This window comes from Hemitrygon akajei, chromosome 20 (assembly GCF_048418815.1).
Source record: "Hemitrygon akajei chromosome 20, sHemAka1.3, whole genome shotgun sequence".
Lineage (NCBI taxonomy): Eukaryota > Metazoa > Chordata > Chondrichthyes > Myliobatiformes > Dasyatidae > Hemitrygon > Hemitrygon akajei.
Genome location: NC_133143.1, coordinates 12,315,949 through 12,330,067, shown reverse-complemented (window position 1 = coordinate 12,330,067; position 14,119 = coordinate 12,315,949). Strand labels below are relative to the sequence as shown.

At 40.4% G+C, this 14,119-nt stretch overlaps 1 protein-coding gene across 3 annotated transcripts in view; it reads right to left on the bottom strand.

Annotated features, from left to right (window-relative positions):
- Positions 1 to 11,137: 11,137 nt before the first annotated feature.
- Positions 11,138 to 14,119, bottom strand: part of topbp1 (DNA topoisomerase II binding protein 1) — a 114,486-nt gene continuing 111,504 nt past the window's right edge. For all 3 annotated transcript variants that reach the window (XM_073023860.1, XM_073023859.1, XM_073023861.1), the window contains exon 28: positions 11,138 to 11,636. In XM_073023860.1, the coding sequence (XP_072879961.1) occupies positions 11,523 to 11,636 (114 nt within the window). In that variant the 3' untranslated portion in view covers positions 11,138 to 11,522. The remainder of the gene's footprint in view (positions 11,637 to 14,119) is intronic.

The following is a 14,119-nucleotide window of genomic DNA, read 5'->3' as shown; positions in this document are numbered from 1 at the left end:
GTTTAAAATTGCTTACTTACATGTGATTTATTCAGTAGTGTGACCATGTTGTTTGGTGAACAAGACTGCAAGAATGGAGAAAATTCATATGGGAACAATGTTGTGCCGACCCTAAACCCTGCCTCTCATATAAACCCCCACCTTAAATTCCTCCATATACCTGTCTAGCAGTCTCTTAAATTTCACTAGAGTATCTGCCTCCACCACAGACTCAGATAGTGCATTCCACGCACCAACCACTCTCCGAGTAAAAAAAACTTCCTCTAATATCCCCCTTGAACTTTCCACCCCTTACCTTAAAGCCATGTCCTCTTGTATTGAGCAGTGGTGCCCAGGGGAAGAGGCACTGGCTGTCCACTCTATCTATTCCTCTTAATATCTTGTATACCTCTATAATGAGAGCATCCTCCTTCTCTCCAAAGAGTAAAGCCCTAGCTCCCTTAATCTCTGATCATAATGCATACTCTCTAAACCAGGCAGCATCTTGGTAAATCTCCTCTGTACCCTTTTCAATGCTTCCATATCCTTCCTATAATGAGGCGACCACCATAACCCTCTGCTTTCTGCAAGGCAAGCCAATTCTGAATCCACCTGGCCAAACTTCCCTGGATCCCATGCCTTCTGACTTTCTGAATAGGCCTACCGTGTGGAATTGTAAACCCTATTGTCCTATTGTAAACTACAACAGTCTTCTACACTATCCGCAACTCCACCATAGTTTGTGTCATCTACAAACTTCCACATCTGTGTTATTTCTAAAAATCCCAGAACAGATCATTGGTCATCATCCTCCAGGCAGAATATGCTCCACCTAACACCACCCTTTGCCTGCAGGGGGCAAGCTGATTCTGAATACTTGCAACCAAGTTTCCCTGGATTCCATGCTTCCTGACTTTCTGAATAAATCTACCACAGGGAACACCACATCTATCATCTTCCTTCCCTCTATCTTCAGTGTTTTGTCATATCTTTAAAGGATTCTATCAAGCTCATGAGAACAACCTGACCTCACAAAGCCATGCAGACTATCCCTAATAAGCCCACACTTCTCCAAATGCACGTAAATCCTCTCTAATAGTTTTCCCACCTTAATAATACCCAGGATTATCCCTATCAACTTTCTTGAAAAAAAGAATAACATTTGCCATCCTCCAATTTTCTGGTACTACCCATGGCCAGTGAGGACACAAAGATCATCGCCAAAGGTACAGTTATCTCCTCTCACTTCCCATATTAACCTGGGGTATATCCCATCCAGTCCAGAGAACTTATTCATTTTTTTTAAAATCAAAAGATCCAGCATATCCTCTTACTTAACATCGACATATTCCAGCATTTCAGCCTGTTTTATGCTGTCCTCAGATTCATCAAGTTCCCTCTCACTAGTGAATAATGAAGCTAAATACTCATTCAGGATCTTCCCTACCTCCAGGAGTTTTTCTTCTTTTGTCCTTAATTGATCCTACTCCAGTCATCTTGTTCTTCACTTGAGTGTAGAATGCCTTGGCTTTTTTTCTTAATCCTACTCGCTAGGGCTTTTGGGAGTGCCAGGTGGATGGGATCATTGGGACCTCTTCTGGGGCAAGTGTGACCTGTACAAAAGGGACGGGTTTGCTAGAGCTTTTGGGAGTGGGTTAAACTAATATGGCAGGGGGATGAGAACCAGTATGATAGAGCTGAGGATGAGTCAGCAGGTTTACAAGATGATGTAATATGTAATATGAATGTAAGGAAGGATAAGCCAATGATTGGGTACAACAACAGACAGAGCACAGAGTTAAGTTGTACTACAGAGGCAAAATTCATAAGGGCAAAGAATACAGGACCAAAGGTGCTGTATTTTAAATGTACATAGCTTTCAGAATAAGGCGAACAAACTTGTGGCACAATTAGAAATTGGTTGGTATGACACTGTGAGCATCACTGAGTCATGGCTGAAAGATCATAGTTAGGAGTTTAACACCAAAGGATATACTTTGTATAGAAAGGAAAGGCAGGAAGGTATAGGCGGTCGTGTGGCTCTATTGGCAAGAGATGGAATTACATCTTTAGAAAGAGGTGAGATAGGGTCAGAGAATGTCAAATCTTTGTGGGTAGAATTAAGAAACTGCAAAAGTAAAAAAACCATTATGGTAATAAGGGTAATGTCACAATTGTAAAGGGGACTTCAATATGCAAGGGGATTGGGAAAATCAGGTTGGTGTTGGGTCGCGAGAGGAAATTTGTTGAATGCCTAGGAGATGGCTTTTTAAAGCAGCTTGTGCTTGAACCTACTCAGGGGAAAGGCCATCTTAAATTGGGTGTTGAGTAATAATCCAGATTTTATTAGGAGGCTTAAGATAAAGGAACCCTTAGGAGGCAGTGATCATAATGATTGAATTCATACTGCAATTTGAGAGGGAGAAACAAGTCAGATGTACCAGTATCACAATAGGATAATGGGAATTAAAGAGGTATGAGAGAGGAGCTTGCCCAGGTGGATTGGAGAGGGATACTGGCAGGGATGACAGCAGACCAGAGGTGGCTGAAGTTTCTGAGAATAGTTCAAAGGTGCAGGATAGATATGTGCTACAGAAGTTGTTCTCAAATGGCAAAAGAGAAAAAAATGACAGGCTAGTTAGCATAACCTCAGTAGCTGGGAAAGGGCTGAAGTCCATTATTAAGTACAAGGTACTTGGAGACCAATTATAAAATAAGTCAAAGTCAGCATGGTTTCTGTAAAGGGAAATCTTACCTGACAAATCTGTTAGAATTCTTCAAGGAAGTAGCAAGTAGGGTAGACAAAGGAGAGGCAGTGGATGTCACTTACTTAGAACTTTCAGAAAGCGTTTGATAAGGTGCTGATGAGGCTGAGCAACATAAAATCCTGTTGTATTGCAGGCATAGATAGAGGCATGCCTGACAGCCAGGAGGCAGCGAGTGGGAATAAAGGGGCCCATTTCTGGTTGGCTGCCAGAGACTAGTGGTGTTCCTCAGGGGTCAGTATTGGGACCCCTACTTCTCACATTGTTTATCAATGATTTAGAAAGTGGAATTGATGGCTTTGTGGCCAAGTCTGCAGATGATATGACGATAAGTGGAGGGGTAGGTATTGCTGAGGAAGCAATACGATTGCAGCAGAACTTAAGACAAATCGGAAAAATGGGCAAAAAATTGGCACGTGGAATACAGTGTTGGGAAATGTAGGATAATTCATTTTATTAAAAGGAACAATTGTGTAGAGTGTTATCTAAATGGGGAGAAAATTCAAACATCAGAGGTGCAAAGGCACTTAGGAGTCCTTGTGCAAGACTCCCATAAGTCTCCAGGACTGGGACCAGACGAGATGTACTGCAGGCTACTGTGGGAGGCGAGGGAGGAGATTGCTGAGACTCTGGCGATGGATGACCTTTCCATCATCAATGGGGATGGGAGAGGTTCCGGAGGATTGCAGATGTTGTTCCCTTATTCAAGAAAGGGCGTAGAGATAGCCCAGGAAATTATAGACCAGAGAATCTTACTTTAGAGGTGGGTAAGTTGATAGAAAAGAAAGAGGCATAATATGATTAGGAGTAGTCAGCATGGCTTTGTCAAAGGCAGCTCATGCCTTATGAGTCTGATTGAATTTTTTGAGGATGTGACTAAACACGTTGATGAAGGCAGAGCAGTAGATGCAGTGTATATGGATTTCAGCAAGAGATTTGATAAGGTACCCCATGCAAGGCTTATTGAAAAAGTAAGGAGGCATGGGATCCAAGGGGACACTGCTTTGTGGATCCAGAACTGGCCCGCTCACAGAAGGCAAAGTGCAGTTGTAGACGGGTCATATTCTGCGTGAAGGTCGGTGACCAGTGGTGTGCCTCAGGGATCTGTTCTGGGAGCCCTACTCTTGGTGATTTTTATAATTGAGATGTAATATTGCAGCTATATAGGACCCTGATCAGACCCCACTTGGAGTACTGTGCTCAGTTGTGATCACCTCACTACGAGAAGGATGTGGAAACCATAGAAAGGGTGCAGGGGAGAGTTACAAGGATGTTGCCTGGTTTGGAGAGAATGCCTTATGAGAATAGATTGAGTGAACTTGGCCTTTTCTTCTTGGGGTGACGGAGGATGAGAGGTGACCTGATAGAGGTGTACAAGATGATGAGAGATATTGATCATGTGGATAGTCAGAGGCTTTTTCCCCAAGGCTGAAATGGCTAGCACAAGAGTGCACAGTTTTAAGTTGCTTGGAAGTAGGTACAGAGGAGACGTCAGGGGTAAATAATTGTTTTTTTTAAATGCAGAGAGTGGTGAGTGCGTGGAATGGGCTGCCGGTGACAGTGGTGGAGGCAGAAATGATAGGGCCTTTTAAGAGACTCCTGGACAGGTACATGAAGCTTAGAAAAATAGAGGGCTATGGGCAACCCTAGGTAATTTCTAAGGTAAGGACATGTTCGCCACAGCTTTATGGCTGAAGGGCCTGTATTGTGCTGTAGGTTTTCTATGTTTCTAGAAGGTTAATTCACAGCTTGAGTCGGTGGTAAAGAAGGCAAATGCAATGTTGGCATTTATTTCAAATGAAATAGAATATCAAAATAAGGAAATAATGCTGAAATTTTTAAAGGCACTAGTCAGGCAGCACTTGAGAGTATTGTCAACAGTTTTGGGCCCCATAATCTCAGAAAGGATGTGTTGTCATTGGAGAGAATCCAGAGGTTCACAAGGATTATTTTGTAAATGAAGAGGCATCTGACAGCTTTGGACCTGAACTCACTGGAACTTAGAAGAATGTGTGGAGATCTCATTAAAACCTACCAAATATTGAAAGGACTAGATAAGCTGGATGTGGAGAGGATATTCCTCTGGTAGGGATATCCAGAACTAGAGGGCACAGCCTCAGAATTGAGGGCAACCTTTTGGAACAGAAGGTGGGTTTTTTTTAGCCAAAGACAAGTGAATCTGTGGAATGCTCTGCCGTAGACTGGAGGCCTTATCCATGGGTATATTTAAAGCAGAAGTCAGTAGATTCCTGTTTGGTCAGGGCATCAAGGGATATAGTGAGAGGGCAGGTGTATGGGGTTGAATTGGATCTGGGACCAGCCATAATAAAATGGCAGCATGGACACAATGGGCTGAATGGCCTAATTCTGGTCCTATTTCTTGTGGTCTAAACAGCCTCCACATTGCAATTATGCATTTCCCAGAGTTCATCTGTTCCCAGTTTATGCTCCTAACTTGCTAATAGCATCATAATTCACCTTTTCCCAATTTAATACTTTTCCATACTGTCGACTCCTATCCCTGCCCAAGGCTATGGTAAAAGTCAAGAGTAGTGGTCACCCACGATCTATCACCTGACCAGGTTCATTGCCTATTACTAGATCCAGTATGACCTCCCACCTAGACAGCCTATCCACATAGAGGAAAGGCCATACTGGATCTTCTGGAAATCCTTCCTGGACACACTCAAATTTCACCCATCTAAACCTTTTACACTAAAAAGGCTGAAGTCACTCATAACAACGATGTTATCTTTGCATTTTTCAAAAATTTGCCTTCCGCTCCAATCTTCAGTTTCTCTGTTACTATTGGGGTATTTTGAAACCTTTAACCTTCCAATTTTTATTTTAGATATATCCAGGCAGCACCTGTGAACAGTTAGTACTTGTCACAACTATATATCCCACCACTCCATTTTTGAAACATTATTTCTATCTGACATACATTATGTTTGGTATAATTATGACAAAGAATCCACCTCATAAGATCCTCTGCAGCTGTTGATGTCTTCCCATACCTCTCGAACTGTGGGATTAACAGTCACCTGGCTTCATAGCCAGAGAATAGTGTCCAGTGACTTGTGCCTCCAATTTCTCATCTACTTGCAAGTGAAGTTACATTTTCAATGTAACTGAAGTATCAGTTTCGATACATACTTTGATGACAGCCCCCCCCCCCCCACCCCCCAATTCCACTGTCATTTCTTGAATTTTTCAATCTACTGGTCCAACAAAGTGTATAATAAATCTTTGGCCTATTTTGAAATGGGCTGGTCTTTCAAATGGATATTTACAAGTTACTAAGCAACTGTTTCCACCCCCAATGCTGCACAAGTATCAATCCTGCCTCATCCTGCTTAGGACTTGGTAGAACTTGGAGGCTTGGCTACTGAAGAAATGCCTCACGATTATGGAGTAGTGAGAGTATAGTTATCATGTGGAGACAAAGGGGAGAAACCTACATTGGAAACAAGGTTGAGCAGGTGCCTGTGTTTATGGAATGAGAGAGCCAGGCAGTTTGTTGCAATAGTCACATGCAGCAGCTGATGAACTGAAATTGGGTAATATTTTAGGGCAAGGTACAGGATTTATCTTCAGACTGCTATAGAACTTGTCTGCAAAGAAAGATGTAGACTGTAGATGCTTGAGCAAAAAGAAACTGTTGGAAGATCTTCAACTTCACACCCCCATAGTAATGATTTTTAAAAATAGTTCCTCAACTTGTGTTGAAATCTTATAATAAAGTGAAATATTCCTCCAACTCTAACCAACTTTATTACTTTTGACTCCCACGTTCTAAGGTTTCCTGTCCACTATACTGGTAGACATTGCTTCTTTCTGTGAGTACTTTTCCCTATAAAATCCTTACAGTATTTTAAAATATCTTTTGATCAACAAATCCACCCATTCTTCCCTCCCCCAGACATTGAAAATAAAATGACAATACACACAAAGATAATTATTAATACTCAACATAAATCCTGTCGAGATTTCATGTTTTTGGCTTGACAAACTAGCATTTTCTCAGCACAAGCGCCCAAACACGTTCTTCAAATCATCTCTTACCAGCTTTTCCAGGTTAGTTTACTGCTTTTATATATATATATATATATATATATATATATATATATATATATATATATATATATATACACACACATACACACACACACACACACACACAAACCTCATTTCCAGAAAAGTTGGGATATTTTCCAAAATGCAATAATAACAAAAATCTGTGATGTTAATTCATGTGAACCTTTACTTAACTGACAAAAGTACAAAGAAAAGATTTTCAATAGTTTTACTGACCAACTTAATTGTATTTTGTAAATATACACAAATTTAGAATTTGATGGCTGCAACACACTCAACAACACTTTTTAATCGTTTTGGAACTGATGATACTAACTGTAGTAGATTTGCAATTGGAAATTTTGTTCATTCTTGTTTGATATAAGACTTCAGCTGCTCAACAGTCCGTGGTCTTTGTCTGATTCTCCTCTTCATGACGCGCCATACATTTTCAATAGGAGATAGATCTGGACTGGCAGCAGGTCAGTCAAGCACACACTCTGTGTCTACAAAGCCACGCTGTTATAGCCCGTGCAGAGTGTGGTCTGGCATTGTCCTGAAATAAGCATGGACGTCCCAGGAAGAGACGTCGCCTTGATGGCAACGTATGTTTCTCTAAAATCCTAATATACGCCTCAGAGTCAATGGTACCTTCACATACATGCAACTCACCCATGCCGTGGGCACTGATGCATCCCCATACCATCACAGATGCTGGCTTTTGCACCTTTGGCTGATAACAATCAGGATGATCGTTTTCATCTTTGGCACGGAGAACTCGACGCCTGTTTTTCCCGAAAACTAGCTGAAATGTAGACTCATCTGAACACAGCACACGCTTCCACAGTCTTTCAGTCCATCTGAGATGAGCTCGGGCCCAGAGAACTCGCCGGCATTTCAGCATAGAGTTGATGTATGACTTCCTCCTTGCGTAATACAGTTTCAAGTTGCATTTCTGGATGAAGCGACGGACGGTGTTTAGTGACAATGGTTTTCCGAAGTACTCCCGAGCCCAGGTGGCTATAATTGTCACAGTAACATGACCGTTTCTTAGGCAGTGCTGCCTGAGGGCTCAAAGATCACACGCATTCAACAGTGGTTTCCGACCTTGCCCTTTACGCACTGAGATGTCTCTGAATTATCTGAATCTTTTCACAATATTATGGACTGTAGATGTTGAAAGACCTAAATTCTCTGCAATCTTGCGTTGAGAAATGTTCCTTTTGAACTAACAATTCTCTCACGAATTTTGGCACAAAGGGGTGAGCCACGACCCATCCTTGCTTGGAAAGACTGAGCCTTTGATGGACGCTACTTTTATACCCAGTCATGATACCTCACCTGCTACCAATTAGCCTACTTAATGTGGAGTCTTCCAAACCGGTGTTACTTGAATATTCTGTGCACTTTTCAATCTTATTTTAACTCTGTCCCAACTTTTGTTGAGTGTGTTGCAGCCATCAAATTCTAAATTTGTGTATATTTACAAAATACAATTAAGTTGGTCAGTAAAACTATTGAAAATCTTTTCTTTGTACTTTTGTCAGTTAAATGAAGGTTCACGTGAATTAATATATCACAGATTTTTGTTTTTATTGCATTTTGGAAAATATCCCAGCTTTTCTGGAAATGGGGTTTCTATATATATATATATATATATATATATATTTATAAAAACTGTATTTGAGGTACTCTTTACTCATTACTGTTGAAGACTGATATTCTGACCATATGTACTTTGCATTTACCCAACCTCTTCATCAATCTACCTGTGAACTGTCTCTTCGGCAGTAGAGGGAGAGAGTACGGGGAATTCGTAAAGTAATGTATGCACAAACAAAAGTGCTTTGCACCATTTTGGGAAGCTGGGGGGGGGGGGGGGGGGGTTGGAGAGGCAGGAAAGAGGTGGTGAAATGGCAGCCAGGTCCACCAGCTCTGTGATATTAACACAGATCACTTACTTTACCACACTTCTGAGCTTCTCATAATTCCAATAACATTCTATTTCACTAAGGTCCAACATTAATGACATTATATTGACCCACACTGAACTTTGCTGACTAGATTTGTCCACTTGTTTGAGCAACATTTGCTCCTATTGACATTGTCTGTATTGTAATTTAAATCTCCAGATTCATTCTTCCCTCGTATAGGGAAAACCAGAAGCCCCATTGCAGATGCCTGGCCAACCATCAGTCACAACCAACTGGACATAGCATTTATATTCTTTGGGAGCTCCACTATCTCCATTGAGGAGGAGCTTAGGAGAACAATGGCGCCTAATGGCAACTCCTTTGCTTGGATCTTCGCAAACTGCTCTATTTCTATCTTTAATACCTCCATTTTCCCCTTTCAGAGCTCTTTTGAAGACACACGCTGACTTCAGTTCTTTGCGGGAATGGGACCCGCTCTCAAGGTCTCACAACTGGTCGCTATTTGATATGCCAAGGACGCGGCCTAGAAGATTAGCATGTCTTCAGGATACTGAGGCTCTGGAGGTGGGCGGACTTGAAGTCGCTGCCGCCACAGGGAACTGGTGTGTCATGGGAGACAGAAGATCGAAAGCTGCTGGCTGTGTGCCCAGAGATGTGAGTTCTTTGGGCACAGAGCACGGAAGAAGCGACGCAACAGACTTTTAACATCATAAATCAGCGAGTTGTTTGTTATGTCTCCCCTGTCGCTGTGAAATAGGGACACCTCTTTTTCTCTTATTGGGGGAGAGGGAGAGACCGTGCTATGTCGAATTACTGGGTGAACGAACAGTCTTCGGGGTACTGCAAGTCTGTGTCTTTATTGTATTGATGCTTGCTGCATTCTATAATGCTCGATGGTGGTTGCTGATGTGTTTTATTGCTGGCGGGGAGTGGGTCATGCTGCTTTTGTGTGGGGGGGAACTGGGGGGCTTTGGGGGTCTAACATTTAACTGTCATTTATTCTTTGGGGCATTCCACTGTTTTCGTGGATGTTTTTGAATAAAAAGGATTTCAGGATGTATATTTTATACATTTCTCTGACATTAAGTGTGCATTTGAAACCTTTGATCTCTAAATCGTCAATAGGAATACTCTAGTACCATAAGTGTAACTTACTGAAAGTTTCAAGAAGAGCATCGATATTCAGCCAAGTCATCCAACAGGCAATTCTGGGAACAACTGCTGGCCCTTTATTCCTGGATACGTGATATAATTGAGCGAGTGGCTTACTGCTCAGCGATTTGCCACCTTCCAAATGTCCAACACGTACCTCACAACAGGTCACTGCTTGGAAAACTTCCACCTTATAGGCTGGTATTTGGGCAAATAATTAAAAAGATAGAACTTTTGGCCTAATATTTTAAAATTGGTGTACATGTGACCAAGCTCCCATTTTCTCCCAAATAACTGACATATCCCTGCCATGTCCACTTTCCACTTTCTAGGGTTTGAACGCAATCCACCCAAGATGACTCAAATGTCAATAGCCTGCAGAAAGCAGTACGTGATATCAACAGGGAGCATATTGTTGATCAGTATATGGTTAACTTGCTCAACACACATCAGAGTCCTCTAAGTATTCACTGGGACTGCAACTTTTAAAGAGCAGCAAGCATTTTTGGACATTCTCCAATCTATCATCAACAAAGTTAGACAATGAACAATGTTATGCACATAGTTCCCCTACACACCCACACTGATTCTCACCTATTAGCTCTTAAGTACCCAAATGTTCAACTGTCCCAGCAACAGATTTTGTACCAACCATATAATTTCCCCTTTACACAAGTAGATAATTCACAGGTCCTTAAAACTTTATGCTGCCTTCTGCCTATCTTGGTCATTTCTGACATCAGATTACTCAAAAGTAAGTTTACATCTACTTGGAAATAATTATGTTCAGAATTAGAACTACATTTTCAATTCCCTCAAAACTATATTCAAAACTACTAATGGAGAATCAGCTTCTGTTCACTACACTGTACAGTAGATGATCACAGTGTGTATCATCTCACACCCCAGCTGGGGAATGTATTTTGATAAGAGTATAAAGTTTGTCCATGAAGCAGATGCTTAAGCTACTCAAGAGCCTATAAGTAATCAATGTTGGCGTTGAATGTTTCATGTAATCTTGATAAGACATGGGGCAATAGCAAGTGGCAATTTAAAAGCCTTGGATGTATAACTGTTGCTACAATAGAAGAGTTGGATGCATTTAGTACACTTTTTGTTATAGATAACTGGTTTCTTCTGCCACTGGGTTTTCTACACAGCTGTTACTGTTTAGTACAGATGAACCCTCATAAATTATTAACAATTATGGAAACTAATAAAAAAGAAATATTAATTATTCAACATTTATCAAATTTACTTTTCACTTAGATGATTTTTGGCTCTTTAGCACCTTATCGCCACAGAGACATTAAAAGATAATTCAGTCAGCAACCAAAGTTTTCTAGGCAAATATATTTAAAATACAAACAAAAATGTAAATGAATAATTATTTGTGCGGCAAATATCAGATGGCCTTGGCAGTAAATTTTAGGAAGAATATTTGTTTTTAGTTTTCCAACATTTACCCCATTAGCAGCTGGAATTAAGGTGCCTGATGGTGGAAATCCATTCCATGCCATTTAGCCACCGTCAGGAACATTCACCTGATCTCAGATGCAATTGTGGCTCGGCTGTGCAATATCTGTAAAGTTTATCAATAAAGGGGAATAGTCATTCACGTTTTTCTACTCCTTTTTGGATCAATGTGGTCGTCAGACAACTTCCGTTTCCGAGCTCCACTGCCTGTCCCATCAGTAAGGTAGTAATTCTCTATTAGAGGGGGGCGCTCCTGGAAAGAAAAAGAGAAATATACAACTGACTTATCTTGAACATTAGTGGTAGCTCCCAACAACCTTAAACATGTCTGTTATTTTTCATCTGTCAGACTGTCAATATTCAGTTATCACTATTTACATGCAGGCTGATTAAATCATGAAATAAATAATTTATAGTTTACATCTAATTAGCATTTATGCCCCAGATAGCAGTAATTATGACTCCAGAATAAAAGAGATGTAGTGTTTGAGCTGTGATCTTGTGTAAATTCCTGTCAAAAACCAAGCTCTAAAGGCTGAATCATTTTTGTTGTTTTTACCTTCCATCACAAATAATTCACACAACCAGCTGCAACTCCCACCTCACTATCAAAAGACAGACTCAGCTTAAACCCATTGGTCAGATCCCAGTTCCAAGCTCATTTGATTCACTTTGTGTGGTTTCAAGAAATGATTGAGAACACAGTATATAGCAAAAGTGTACCAGATCAGGCCAGAACCTGAAAAGAACATTAAAACACTGCTGAATATCAGATTTTTAAAGAAGCTTTAGAATAGAAATATGATGCATTGAATCTGGAATCAGAGTCTGGTGAAGTTTAGGATGTAGAACTTTGCCAAAATGACCTAAACTTAAAAGGTTTAAGTAAACTGCTGGAGGAACTCAATGGGTCAGGCAGCATTTGTTGGATACAATGATATCCAAATGAAGGGTCTCAAAAATACAAAGTTCAAAGTAAAATATCAAAGTACATACACAGTTGCAAGAAAAAGTTTGTGAACACTTTGCAGTTACCTGGTTTTCTGCATTAATTACTCATAAAATACGGTCTGCTCTTCATCTAAGTCACAATAACAGGCAAACACAATCTGTCTAAACTAATACACACAAAGTATATCCATGTACAGTTGCAAGAAAAAAAGCTTGTGAACCCTTTGCAATTACCTGCATTAATTACTTGTAAAATGTTGTTTGATCTTCATCTAAGTCACAATAATAGACAAACACAATGTCTAAATTAGTTACACATGAACAATTGTAGTCTTCATATCTTTATTGAACACATTGTTTAATCATTCACAGTCCAGGATGGAAAATGTATGTGAACCCTTGTATTTAATAACTGGCAGAGTCTCCTTTAGCAGCAATAATCTCCACCAAATTTTCACGTGGCCACTGATTAGACTTGCACAATGGCAAGGATGAATTTTAGACCATTCCTCCATACAAAACTGCTTCAGTTCATCAATACTTCTGGCATCTTGCATGAACAGCCCTCTTCAGGTCATGCCACAGCATCTCAATTGGGTTAAGGTCTGGGCTCTGACTTGGCCATTCCAAAACATGAATTTTCTTCTTCTTAAAACATTGTTATTGATTTACTCGTGTTTCAGATCATTGTCCTATTGCACCAACTCTATTAAGCTTCAGATGATGAGCTGCTACTCGACATTCTCCTGTAATATATTTTTATAATTTTGAATTAATTGCTCCCTCAATGACTGCATGCTGTTCAGGCCCTGAAGCAGCAAAGCAGCCCCAAACCATGATGTCCCTTCCACCATGGTATACAGTTGGACTGAGGTTTTGGTGTTGGTGGGCAGTGCCCTCTTTCCTCCAAATGTAGCAGTGCACACTTCTGCCAAAAAGTTCAATTTTTGTCTTTTTCCCTGGAGAACAGTAGTTTCTTCCACGAAAACCATTCTTGTTTGGTGCTTTTCTTATACTGGACACATGAACAGAGACTTCAGCAAGTTCTAGAGTTTCCTGCAGGTCTTTGCTGTTACCCTTGAGTTCCTTTTCACCTCCTTCAGCATTGCACTTTGTGCTCTTGGTGTGATCTTTGCAGGATGCCCACTCCTATGGAGAGTAGCACAATTTCTCTTACTGTGGATGATTGAAATGCTTTTGTAGCTTTTTCCAGCTTCATGCATCTCTACAATTCTTCTTCTAAGATCCTCTGAAAGCTGTTTTGATTGAGGCATAGTGCATATAAACAGATCTTTCTTGAGAAGAGCAGGTTCTGTCAGTAACCTGAGTTGGTGTGTCTTTTTGAAAAGGCAGGGCACTTCTGCAACCCTATCTTATCTCATTGATTGAAACACCTGACTCCAAATAGCTTTTGTAGAAGGCATTACCCCAGAGGTTCACAGAGTTTTGAACCTAGACTGTGATTGTTTTAATGGTGTACTCAGTATTGATAAGTAGTACAATTGTTTGTATGTTATTAACTTAGGCAGATTATGTTTGTCTTTTATTGTGACTTAAAATGTGGTCTAATCTTCCATCTATGAGTAATTAATGCAAAAAACTAGGTAATTGCAAAGGGGTCATAAACATTTTCTGGCGAGTGTATGTTAGTACACTTGAGACTAATTTTTTGAAGGCATTGATAAGGAAAGAGTAGAAAAGATTTATATGAAGAACCATACTTAAACTGACAAATAGCAATGTGTAAAAGACAAACTGCAAATAAAAAATAGAGAACATTGGTTA